Source organism: Tetrao urogallus, assembly GCF_951394365.1.
Source record: "Tetrao urogallus genome assembly, chromosome: 2".
NCBI classification, from domain to species: Eukaryota; Metazoa; Chordata; class Aves; order Galliformes; family Phasianidae; genus Tetrao; species Tetrao urogallus.
The window spans coordinates 59,152,608-59,165,791 of NC_136814.1; the positions used below are offsets into that span (position 1 = coordinate 59,152,608).

Below are 13,184 nucleotides of genomic sequence, written 5' to 3' on the forward strand. Positions count from 1 at the left end.
ACTGCCAGCAACGTGGCTCACGCAACCATCCCCCCTCCTCGCACTGTATCTGTAAAGCCGTCCCTGCTCCAGGCTGCGGTCTGGCTTTGGGGGCAGGCCCAGTGCTGGGCCTCACAGCGGCGGCGCCGCAGTGACACGGCGGGAGGCCGGGCCGGGAGGAGGAGTAAGAACAGGAGGAAGAGGGGAAGCGGGCTGTGGCTGCCGGGCGCGCATGGCGGCGGGGCCCGGCGGGAGCGGCATGCTGCCCTTCCTGCGGCTGCTGGGGCAGCTCAAGGTGGGCGCGGGGCCGCGGGGCCGGGGCGGCGGCACGGGGAAAGGCGCCTCCCTGCCGGGCAGCGGGCGCTCCCCGGAGTCCGGAGAGGGCCGCCGCGGTGAGTCGTTGGGAGTCGGGCTCGTCGGGCCGAGCTGACGCGAGGCCCTAGCGGGTGCGGCCGTAACCATAGGCCTGCTTCTGGGGCCTGGCGGCTCGGTGTGCCCGGACTCGAGACGTGGGCGCCTGCCTGGGGAGAGCAGGGGCTGCCGCTGCTTTGCGAAAGCATCGAGATGTGTGAGCAGAGCGTCTGCTGGCGCCTGTAAAGCGGGATCCTACCAAATCTGAGGTTGCCACATCTAAGTGACTGCCTTGCTGTCTTCACCCAGAGAGTACCGCGGACAGGATGGGTGTACAGGAACGTGGCAAAACCAGAGAGCGTGTCTGATCACATGTACAGGATGGCGATGATGGCCTTGGTGACGGAAGACAAAAGCCTTAACAAGGACAGGTGAGACCGCCTCAGGTTGTCGCGGCTGTCAGAGCTGTGAGCACAGCTCTTGGGAACAGCTCTCAAGCTGACAAAGAGCATTTGGAGCACATTGAAGGTGTTTAGAATGGTTTCCCCACATCTTTTAGGAAAAATTTCTAAAGAGTGATAGTGCGTTGACACAGGTTGCCCCAGGAGGAGGAGTCGCGGTTTGTGGAGGCACACAAGAACTGTGTGGATGTGACACAGGGAGATATGGTTGGTGGGCATGCTGAAGATGGGTTGGTGGTTGGACTTGATCTTAGTGATCTTTTCCAATCTTAATGATTCTGAGATTCTGTGATTATTTTTTTTTTTCCCTTCATGTTCTTAGCAGGTTGCTGTTTTACCAGGAGGCGTGAAGGAGACGAAAGCTTTTTGTCACTAATATCAGAGTGCTGTGTCTCTGAGCTGGCTGTCTCTCAAGCCAGAAGTAAGCAAGCTAAACGCATTCAGTTAAAAGCAGTTTGGTGCGGTGGACAACAGAGGCGGCCACATATGCTGTGTGGATTTGGGCAGACTGAGTTAACACTCAGTAGCAATCAGGAGCCTCTTCAATAACACAGTGTAGAAGAGAGAGCGTCATCAGTACTGAATTAGTTGTCAGCCTGGGGTCATGTTTGGTGACTTTACTGTGGTGACTTGGGTTCACTTCAGGAGCTGATGAAAATACGAAGACTTTCTTGAGTATTCCATTATATACTGACATAGGTAGCTATTTAGCTGTGAGCTTGTTTTGTCACATAGATTGAATTTGGAGATTATTCTGCCTGTTACAAGGATAATGGGAAGTGTATAATGTAGTTGGCTTTATATTCTTGGCTTTGAGAGATGTTGTGGTGATGAAGTACCTTACTTCTGAATGGTATGCCCTTGTACAAGCTATACTTATACTTAAATCTCTACTTATAGGTAGCAGTAGCTAGAAATTGGGAATTTAATGCACGTATAAGTGGAATCTAGTTCCTTTAGCAAAGTAGTAAAAGATACCATGTAAAATTAAAAATACTTATACGTGTGAAGGAATAAATTTTGCAGCCTCTTAACTTTATGAATAACAACACATAACCTAAATTTCTGAAAAAACAATTATTTTGTCGTTCTTTCTTGTCAGATGCATACGATTAGCTTTGGTTCATGATATGGCTGAATGCATTGTTGGAGACATTGCTCCTGCAGACAACATTTCAAAAGAGGAGAAACACAGGAGGGAAGAGGTATGGAGATCAGCTGTGAAACTGTATCTGCAAAGTGTTTGGTGTATTTTAAGTGCAGTGGTGCTAATGAAGAGACCCTTTCAATAACCTGATGTTGTAACTGACATTGTACAAGCTTGTCACAAAACAACCAAAATTTTCAACGCTTTTTTTAATGTGTTAACTTCCCGAGGTTACAGAAGAAAAAGTTTTGAAGTAATCTTCATGGTAGTCACTTAGTCCTGTAGTGGCTGGATTTTTGGTAGCCTTAGTTAGCTCTTTTGACCAGCCTTTTATTTTTGGACTTGTACATGTCCAAACTGGCCTGTTCTTTTGGCCTGTTCTTTCTGATGCGCTGTTGAATAAAATGTGAACTATTCCTTCAGTCAAAGCTAGAGGGCAGCATGATGCCTTGGAAATCATTTTGAGGTTACAGTTAATGCTTCAAAGAGCGTACAAAAATGTTGCAGTGATTTATTTTTTTTTCTGTTTAAAGGTTTGGAGTGAGGGGTTATGACTAATTGTAGAAGAAAGCTTTTTGCTAAGGAAGTGGAACTTTAAAGATCAAAGCAGCATTCAGCATTCTTGAAGTACTATCTTAACAGACTGTAGCTTTGGTATTTCTTGTTTTCAGTGCACTTTCCATAGTGTGCTCTTACCCTGCTCTTTCCCCAAAGCCTCCAAAGGTTGCTTCATCACCCATGATCAGATGTCTCATTTGTATTTAGACAGTAAAAAGATTATTTGATGTCTGAATATGTTTCATTTTTTCATTCAGTATTTGCATCTGCTGCTTCCATTTAACTCAATTAGTACTTTTCTGTTGATTCAGAGGTAAACAGGATGAAGCATTAAACAGAGCTGAATTATCAATTTGCTGGTGAATGCTCTTTTTTCCTTTTACTGGTTCTAAAGCTGGTCTGCTCGTGGTCTGCTTGTTTCACTATGGGTTAGGCATTGCAGTGTTGGGGAGCAGCTGATTGTGAGCTGCATTCTGTGTTTCAAGTGGGGTAACAGTCATGGTATAAAACCTTTGCCTTTGCCTGTGATGTTGATTGTTGCAGCAGCAGCCCTAAGTGTTACTAAGAAGATAGTAGAAATAGCTCAGAAATGAGACTGGTTTGCTGAGAGAACACAAAGAGCATGCAAAACAATTTCTGCTTACTGATTATACCATCAGTTTAATACTGTGTTAAACCTTCTACCACAATTTTTATTGTTGAACAGATGGTATCTCAATCTGGCAGCACTGTGCTTTATTCCTGCAGAGCATTAGATGGGTTATCAGAAGGCTTATGTTATATTACCTACCTAAGAATGGGTAGCTGTCCTCATCCCTAACAGTGGAAATATGTTAGCTGTGACTTTGGAGTTTGGGAGAGGGTGACAAAGATGATAAAGGGCCTGAAGTATACAAGGAAAGGCTGAGAGCCCTGTGTCTGTTCAGTCTAGAGAGAAGACTGAGAGGGGATCTGATTGATGTTAATAAATATCTAGAGTGTGGGAGGCAATTGGATGTGGCCAAATTCTTCTTAGTGGTGTGTAGTGATAGGGCAAGGAGCAATGGCCAAAAACTGGGGCACAAGAAGTTCCACAGAAATATGTAGAAGAACTAATTTCCAGTGAGGGTGACAGAGCAATGGAAGAGGCTGCCAAGGGTGGTTGTGGGGTCTCCTCCTTTGGAGATATTCAAGTTCCATTCTGGGCTGCTTTTTCAACTTCTTAAGTATCTTTGAGATACTGAATGAACTTTTAGGTTGTTTTGCTTCTATATTCACTCAAGGAGTCTCAGAAAAGATCCTCTACCAGGTAGTCCTGCTGTTCCTCTCTGGCTTTCATGTACACTTTTAAGTGTATTAAGTACTGTATGATTCTACAGACTTAGTAACAAGTAATTAATTCTTCAAAACAGATAATAAAATTTACTCTGACTATTTTTCAGGCTGCTATGCGACAACTGACCCAGCTTTTATCAGAGGACCTCAAAAAAGAGATTTATGAACTCTGGGAGGTAAGCTTAATCCTTTAATAAAATTGAGGGTAGTCTGTCAGTTTCTTTCTGTTTACTTATGAAATGGTGTCATCTCTTCTTTGATCTCAAGTAAGTAGATAGATTTGCTTTGGAGGTGAAGCTGACAGTATGAATCAAGGTCACCTATGAATTCCTTTTTTTTAAAAAAAAAAAAAGGAGCCCCAAAACTTAGTAGAGTAACAGCTTCTGCCTTTGGGCTCTCAGTTCCAGATGAACCTGTTCAGGGCTTGGTTTGTGTAACTGAGGAAGGGTTTGTCTACTCCATCCAGCATTCTTGGATAAAAATCTTTTTTTTTTTTTTTTTTTTAACAACACATTAAACCACTTGTTGACATCTGGCTGTTTTCAGCTCATGATCTTTTTTAATACAGGAAAAGACAATGGCTACTGACTGTTGTGGAGTACTTTCTGCTTTTTATGCAAGCAATAATTTATGTGGCTTCCATTTCTTTACTATACAGCCTATTAAACTAAATATTTAGTACTAACTTCTTGTTTAAACTTAAATGTGAAGTACTGATGAAAGAACAATGTTGCAAACAGAGTTAAGTGTCTTGGCCTCCATAACCTGAAACTGTATTTCATGCTGGCACTCTTGTCCACTTGGACTGTATTTAAATTCTAGGTATTAGCAGCTAGTTTCTGCATTTGATTATAGCCCTGTTTGTTTTGTTTTTCCTGTAGTTACTTGGTAAGATGGGCAACAGGGTGGAGTTGTCAGTGCTGTCCTTCAAAGTAGAAGGCATAAATCAGCACAACTAGATCTACAAAATAAATTCTGTGTGTTTATTTAGTAAACACTTGTTCCTTCTTCTTTGGAAAGCTGTTATAATAAGATGGATAAGTTTAGTCATACAGAATTTCATTTGCCTATTGTTTTTCATTGCTTTAGGCTTCTGATTGTATAGGAGCTGGTTCAGTATGCAGTCAATTCTTCAGCCTTTTAGCTTTCTAGCATTCTCAGTAACCATAATTTAACATGTACATGCTTTTGATCTTTTGTTCTCTACTTTCAGGATAATTTATTGGCATTGTATCTCCAGTGTAGCAGCATGAGTGTAACCTACATAACAATGAGGGTAATCCAGAGAGACCGCATGTGCATATTAGATTTTCAGTCTTATTTTAAGTGGAACAGCTAGGTGCTTTTTAAAAAGAAAAGCAAAAAAGGCAGAAAATAAGAAGCCTGTGATCACAGGGTGTGATGTGCTGCTCTTAGCTAGCCAGAGCTTTTTCTGTGGCTTTTTTTTTTGCTTTTTTTTTTTTTGCTTTTTTTTTTTAATTTAAATGAGTGAAGAAAGCTATAGCCCAGAGCTGAATAGTGGCTGGGACAAGATCTGCTGAGACTCTTATCCCATGCTCTTCTGCACTGCTCAGCCCACAGCTCCGCCCCTACACCCCTTCAGCCATGGGAGGAGTGCTGCTTTGTCCTGCCTTGGTGAGCAGTCCTCAAATCTGTAGGGTGGTGGGGAAAACAGCAAGAAGATGCCTCTGGTGTATTTTCAGTTCTTGATTAAACTCCGAGTGTATTTGAAAAAACACTGAAGTAAACGAGTTGGCGCACTTAACTCTGTCCTGCTCTTTTTATTTTCAAGAGCAAAATCACAAGAGTCATTTTAACAGCAAGGCTGCAATGTTTGAAGGACCTGTTACTTTTTTCCAAAGTATGCTATTATTTCACATTCTTAAACACCTGTGGGGAGGAAAACGTGTTTGTTTAAGCGCTGTGCGCAGTTATATGTATAATAGGTGAAGTTTCTTGAGGTTAATTTGAGCTGAGGTATGAATAAGACCTGGTGGGCTGCATGACACAAAGATTGGTAGCGGGTTGTGCTTCCGGATAATTGCTGGAGGTGGGACAGAGTTTTGCAAGTGAACAGCCATAGTTCTCTTTCTCCTGAAGTTGTCCTTTGTAAAGCTGCCAAAAAAAGTTTGTTCTTTTCAATGGTTAAAAAAAGCTGCAAAAGAACAGAAATATGTAGATTTAGGAAAATAGCCTGCTGTATTTAAACGATTTAAAACATAAGGCAAAGATCAGCTTGAAAGAGGAATAGAACAAACATGGCTGCAAGTTGTAACAGAGGAGGTTTAGGTTGGGCATGAGGAAGATCTATTTCTTTTAGAGAGTGGTCGGGCACTGGAATGGCTGCCCAGGGAGGTGGTGGAGTCGCTGTCCCTGGCAGTGTTCAAGAGGTGTCTGGATGAGGAGCTACGAGATACAGTTTAGTGCTGGTGGTAGCAATGGTAATGGGAAGATGGTTGGGCTGGATGATCTTACAGGTCGTTTCCAACCTTGTGATTCTATGATTCTAAACAACATAGAACAGCATTAGTTTAGTGGAACAAAATTGATGATTCAAAATAGTGATCAAAGTGATATTGAAAATGTAACGTGTCATTTAAGTTCAAATAGAGTAGTGCATGAATCAAATATGGCTATCAAAATCTGGATTTTTTTGAGTTTCAGATATAAAGCAAAGTTTTTAAAAACAAATGGGCTCCTAGCAGCAAGCTGGAGATGCAAGTGACCACATCACATTCATTAACTGAGTTTGACTGCAAAGGGATCACAAACCAGGATCTTGCCATTGAATGACAGCTACAATTGTCTTCTTAAGATGCAGAATGAGGTTATTGTTCATCTATCTATTCCTCTCTCTTTTTTTTTTGGTATAGAAACAAAAGATTCTGCTTTATAATGTGCATTGAATTCATATAGCATAATTTATGGCTTATTTCAAGGTGGTGAAAACATCCTGCCATGTTCTTTGGTCAGTAGGAAAAACCCTTTCTAGCTGTTACACTGCTCTGGTTTGTGGACCTGCTGTGCACAGTTGAATGTGTGCATCTGAAAGCACAGCTGGGCGTGGTGTGGGCTGGAGCCTCTGCTCTGATGATTGGTGGTGGAAATGAGGAATGGGTCAGAGCTGCTGTGGGTGCCAAGCTGATGATAACTTGTGCAGAATGGCTGCCTGGGGAGGTGGTGGAGTCACCATCTGTGGAGGTGTTCAACAAATGGAGATCTGATACTCAGGGACATGATTTAGCAGGCAATATTGATAGTGGACAGTTGGATTGGATGATCTTTAGAGATCTTTTCCAACCTTAATGATTCTGTGATTCTAAGAAAGAAGCCTTTTTTTGCAGTTGGCTTTGAAGCCGGGAGAAAGCCAGTTGAAAAGATAGCAAATTTAATCCAGCAGATTTAGAAAAGACATGTGAACCTGTCTGCAGCCATCACTGGAGCAAATGACAGCAAAATTGTTCAAGTTGCCTAGAAATGTGAATGACTCACAAGTATATACTGACAGTGAATGGAGGGTGGGTAAAGATAGCAGAGATATTAAAGTCTGAAGGGAAGGAAACCCATAAATTACTCCCTTCCCCACCTCCTAGGAGTGAGATAAAGACAATAGCTCAGGCAGATTAGACCAAAGAGATTAAGAGGAAGTGACAGGAAAAATGTGAAGAACAACTACTTATGAAAATACTACCTAGTGAAAAAAAGTGTAAAATAGGCCTTAGAAATAGATAATGGTAACACATAGATACATGCCATGGTTAATTCATAGCCTTAGTCAGCTGTGAAAAAACTTTAGATAGATAATATTTAATTCTGTGTCTGATAGGGCTGTCTCCATATTCTCCCTCATTCAGCAAAACTCTTTGGTACGTACTTAAGCTGAAGTATGCAGAAGAATTCTTGTCCTTAATTCCTGTTACAGTAGAAATTTAGCACATATCTAAGTGTTTCCTCTGACTAGATTTCTTGAAAAGAGAGTGAAAGAGTTAATTGTCACGAATACTGTACTAATGAAAAATCCTAGATTGGTAAAGAATTCTAATATTCTATTTCAGAATAACATTGTTGTGTTGTTTGTTTGTTTGTTTTTTCTTACATCTGCAAATCTCTTCAGGAATATGAAAACCAGTGTACTGCAGAAGCCAAGTTTGTAAAACAGTTGGATCAGTGTGAGATGATACTGCAGGCGCTTGAGTATGAAGAGCTGGAAAACACTCCTGGCAGACTGCAGGATTTTTATGATTCAACTGCTGGTACGGCATTTGTGTGTGTGGGCTTTTTGTGATTGCCTGATTGTGGATTTTTTTTTCCATCTGGTAAATGAACTATACAAATTGCCTTTTTGTTTTCCTGCATGTAGAGCAAGTCAGGACTTATCTTACTAATCTCTCAAATACCCATAGTATTTTGGGGAAAATACTGCAGTGTAAAAATACCTTGCATTCATCTGTATGTATTGAATCTCATTTATGTCAAATTCTCTTTTGCATCACTTTGGTCTTGGAGAGAGGCTCTGCCTTTATTACACTAACATGTGTTTAAGGATCTCCCTGTATCACTAGAGGGGCGTAAAAGAAACTTCAGTCTTCCTTGGTGCTCTGAGAGGAATTATTCCTATTTTGTTAGTGTTTCACAAACCAATTTGTGAGAAACAGCCCAGTGAGTGTTCTAGATGCAATTGTATTGTTTTTTGCCCTACTGTGTCTCATGGAAATTAAAAGGAAATACAGGTAAAATAGCTGTTGTCATGGTTGTAGCAAGGGATTTGAACACCAGGAGAAGACTGACTCCAACTCACTTTGTCCTGGAAAAAATAGAACAGACTATAGAATAGAATAGAACAGGAGAGGAGCAGTGATTGCCAAAGGCAGTGACCCTGACAAGTCCCTGGGTGACTTCTCAGGAAAATAATGAGTTCTCTGGAAAATACTGTTATTTCAACATCAGGGAAGCTAGAATGCTTCATTTTTTTAGAGGGGTATCTTTGTTGCTTCAGTAACTTAAACTATAAGCTACTATCTCAGTAGAGCTTAGGGAATATTCCGTAAGTAAGTGCTCTTGTCATTGGAATGGTTTCCTGCAGAAAGATATGCAGCATTGGATCATCTCAGTCAAGGTGCATCCCTTTTTCAGCTCCTAAGTGTCTTAACAGAGCAAAAATATGGATGTGGACATTTTTCCCCCCCAAAAAAACTTATAAGTAGTTGTAATAGTTATTCCATGTTTGGAATGAAATGTGTCTGCAGTCTTTCTTAAAACAGTAACTTGGAATTCATTCTGAGCCATAAGCACTGATGATCTCTCACTGCCAGCCTTTCATGCACACAAAGAAATGAAGACATTAACTTTTTCTTCCTCTTGTTTTGCAGGAAAGTTTGTTCACCCAGAAATACTCCAGCTTGTATCTCTGATTAACACAGAAAGGAATAAAAAAATAGCTGCTACAAGTCATCCGCATTCCTGAGGTGTTCCTAAACACTGTAACTATATTAAAATATATTTGTTTTACATTGTCTGGTGTTTGTCTCTCTCATAACATTGTTAATTCTGCCAGCAGATCTTTTTCTCCATGCATTCACTGCTGCAAATCTTGGGACCACTTGCATAGGTGAGAAGTTCAGAGATTGTGTTAAGGACCAGATATTTAGAATGAGGGGTTTTGCTGTTGTTTCAATCAGCTTTCATGGATGTAGTCTCACAAATAATTTCTCCACTGGCAAAGTTCAGGTAAGTTTGAAACCTATCTGATGGCAGACAAATGAGTTCATCTAATGCACTGACTGGGACAGGTAGTCAGTCTTGTGATGTCTTAATGTGTGTGGATTTAACACATAACTGTGTGAGATGGGTTTGTAGCTATTCACTAGATGAAAGCAAGACCAATGGCCATGCTTGTCTAAGCTTGGTGAGAGCTTCCAGAGATGAGATTTGTTTTGTTTTTTTTAGGTGTGCCATCCTGAAGAATTGATGATGGACAAAACTGTGGTGATCAAATTAATTAAGTTTTCCGAATACATTCACTGTTTCATGCAGTTCTTGCACTGCTGTTTTGTAGTATCGAGGAGTGGTGCTGAGGTTTATGTTAAGACCTGTATGCCTTATGCCTCACATCAAACTGGTCACCTTACAGACACTTGCAGAGGCAGTTGATAACTAAGGTTGGAAGAGGCCTTTGGAGATTGTGCAGTCTAATGTAAATGCCTATACTACAATGTAAAACTCATCTTCCCTTGTTCAAGCTTTTCAAGTTTGTTACAGATTACATTTGCTAATGGAAATAATGATGCCAAACTATGCAACCTGATCTAGAGGGAGGTGTTCTTGCCTATAGAAGGGGGGTTGAACTAAATGATCTTTCAGATCCCTTCCAACCCAAACCATTCTATGATTTGATGGCTATTGTATAAAGCTGTAGTGATGTTAAATACCCAAAGAACACAAATGTATGTGTTATTAACTGTTGCATCAGGAATGCAGCTTGAGTTTAAGGAGACATTCCAGTTATCAGATAATGAAAGTTTGCACTTGGAAAAGTTATGGTAGGACTTACAGCTATCTTTTCTCCCTAGCTTCAGCTTCGTGTCAGATGAGGCAGCATAAAACTAAATTGTAATCCTTTTTTAAGGCAGGTAAGTTAGCTGAGTGGATGTTTTCAGGTGATGTGACTCCAGGAGATTCCACTTTACACAAACCTTAGGGGCCTGATGAGAGCTTGCACTGTATTCTGTAGTTGATGCCTTTGGCAGACACACAGACTGCTTCACTCAGGGGCCAGGAGATTTTGCCTTAAGCAACCTGCACAGAGCTCAAAATCTGCAGAGCATCTTGGGCTAGAGGAGGTGTGAGATGCCTGCTCTGCTCAGGGTACCTCCCTAGAGCAGCAGTTGTGCCCTGTGGAGATGCTGAAAGAACAGGTACAGTTTACTGAGCAACAGGCAGCTGATTAGTAGTCAGTTGATTGTCATAGCTGATTGTCGTGCTGCAGGAATGGGTCCCACAGGGCTTTGTGCATGGCCTACCATTCTCCAGCATTTGTAGTCCACCAAGATATGTACAATCATAGTCTTTATTGAGTCTTATTGAATGCCAAGCATAGGAGAGCTGTAGATGCTTTGGAGAGTAGACTTGAGAACAATGCTGACAAAGAAGAGAAGTAGTCCTGAAAAGGTGGTTGATGAGAACATGCAGCAGGTGCTGCCCCAGAAGGAACAGTCGGTTCTTCCAATGCAGCCAGAGGTTTTCCTGGCTGGCAATGCACAGTGCTGCTGGGGATGCAGGAATGAAAGTCTTTAAATTGTTCTCTTTGTGAATGCAGCCAGAAAACAATCTACTGCTTTCCTCAAAACATTTTTGGTGTGTATGTATGTACACGTAAAAATACATGGAGGGTTAAATCCCTTTCATGAGCTTGGGCTCTGTGTTTTAACTTTGGTATGCCTTTTGACCCTGTTCAAAAGTACTTTCAGATGCTCTCTGCCACATATTTCAGCTTTACTGAATGCTTTCAACCATTCTGTCCTTCAAAGAGCAAAATTTTCAAAACCTGGGCCACAGATTTTCATGGAGAATTTCAGATTTGGAAGGAAGTAGATATTTAAAAACTAGAGGGATGGCTGATGATAAACTCACATCATAGCTCAATACCCTCCTGCAACAGCAAGGCTTAGGCAAGGGATATATGGTGTTACTGGTGAATAAAGGGAATTAAAGAGGAAACACCACCGAGTAAAAGAGTAAGAGAAATTTATTTTTAATAAGAATATCAATGACATCATTTACACAAACTAAATGGCCATTAATACTTTTATGTAAATTAATTCATCTTTATGCACAAAACCACTGTAACATAAGCTAGCAACCTATCACAGAAAAACTGTACTAGAAACCTAATTCAATTTGCTTCCATGCTAAAAATCGTATTGAAGAGGCATTTGAGATTTGTGTCCAAAGTTCATAATGTTCTACCAGACAGAAGTTAAAGGATTTCTAGCTGTCAAAACTATAACAAAAGCCACATTGAAAAAACACAGAAAGCCAAGTTTCCTCACAAGATTTTAAGCAGTCACTAACTCACTAACGCTGATCTGAAGTTTTGGCTTAAGCTCAAAACAAGCATCCATTTTGAAAGTGGCCAGACTGTTTTCCATTTTGTTTATCCTTTTGAAGGAGCTGTGCTCATCGCAGTCTGGTGAACTGAGCAATGCAACATGCAGACTGACAAGTGCTCATTAAGACAGCAAGATATTGCCACAAGTGTGCTGCTCTTTTCTTGAAGAAACGTTAAGAAGATGCAAGAAAACATGCTGAATCAAAGCTCAGAGAGATGACTGGCTCTCGGTGATTAAGTAGATATAATGCAGCTGGGATGCCCCAGAAAGAAGGACAAAATTTGGGACAAGAAATGCCTACTCATCGTGTGTAAGAAATGAGTTTCAAGCTAGCAGCTCTGAAATGTGGACTGAAGGCATGAGCTCTCTATCTTATGGCACATCTTTAATCAGTTGCTGGAATTTATTCTTTTGCATAAGGCTGTATCTTGACTGAAACTTGTGCTTTTCAGTCATAAATAATTTACCTTCCCTTCTTTTTGAAGGGAAGATATGGAGGCAACATTATTGGAGGCTCCTCCCCACTTCCCTTTTTAATTAGCTTATGCTTTTGAATCTTATCAAACCACAGAGAGCAAGCCATGGAACATATTTTTGAACTGAAAGCCATTCCAGCTACAATGATCAGCTTAAATGGGCAGCTGTGATCTGCTTAGTTTCTATTTGAATAACCAAGTGTCTCTTCCTGTCCTTCTTAACTCTGTTGACTAACTGGAGGGCAATGCCAGATCGTATCAATGAAGGAGAAAAAAGCTTTTCTTGGGTGACAGTAAGTTATTTTAATTTCACTGGGAAATAAACCATGTACAGACACCCCAGATCGAAGGGCACCTGGTATGGCTGGTAGACAGCTGGTGTATGGACTATTGCTGGCAGCAGAAATCTCAAGGTCCATCTGTCTGCTGTAGCACTGATAGAGGAGCTGGAAACCAAGAGATAGAAAACTTCAAACTGAAAGAAGCAAGAGAGACTGGGAGATTTCTGGAGATAAGTTAGGTGAAAATGAAACTTCTTTTGGTCACAATGTTACAGAGCATGACTCTGAGAGTGCTATGACTCATTTACTGGCATGTGGTTCCTATAGCATACAAAATACCCGATGATAAAATAGCATATCCAAAATGCAAATACAGAGAGGAAACTTTTCTCCAGCACAAGGCCAGGGATGCAGTTTTCCAAGACCCACAAAACTTTGTTGCACATGTTGGTTGTTGAGGGAGGTCTAGAAACCATGGCCTGGGTAAGTCTCTGAGCGAGGCCTTCCAC

General features: G+C 41.1%; 1 protein-coding gene across 1 annotated transcript; it reads left to right on the plus strand.

Annotated features, from left to right (window-relative positions):
* Positions 1 to 211: 211 nt before the first annotated feature.
* On the plus strand, positions 212 to 9,274 carry HDDC2 (HD domain containing 2; the record flags this gene model as incomplete). The annotated part of the gene is made up of 6 exons (XM_079532537.1): positions 212 to 274; positions 640 to 761; positions 1,894 to 1,996; positions 3,918 to 3,986; positions 7,925 to 8,063; positions 9,180 to 9,274. 6 exons carry the CDS (start codon positions 212 to 214, stop codon positions 9,272 to 9,274), a joined length of 591 nt encoding a protein of 196 aa, XP_079388663.1.
* Between the last annotated feature and the right edge of the window lie 3,910 nt (positions 9,275 to 13,184).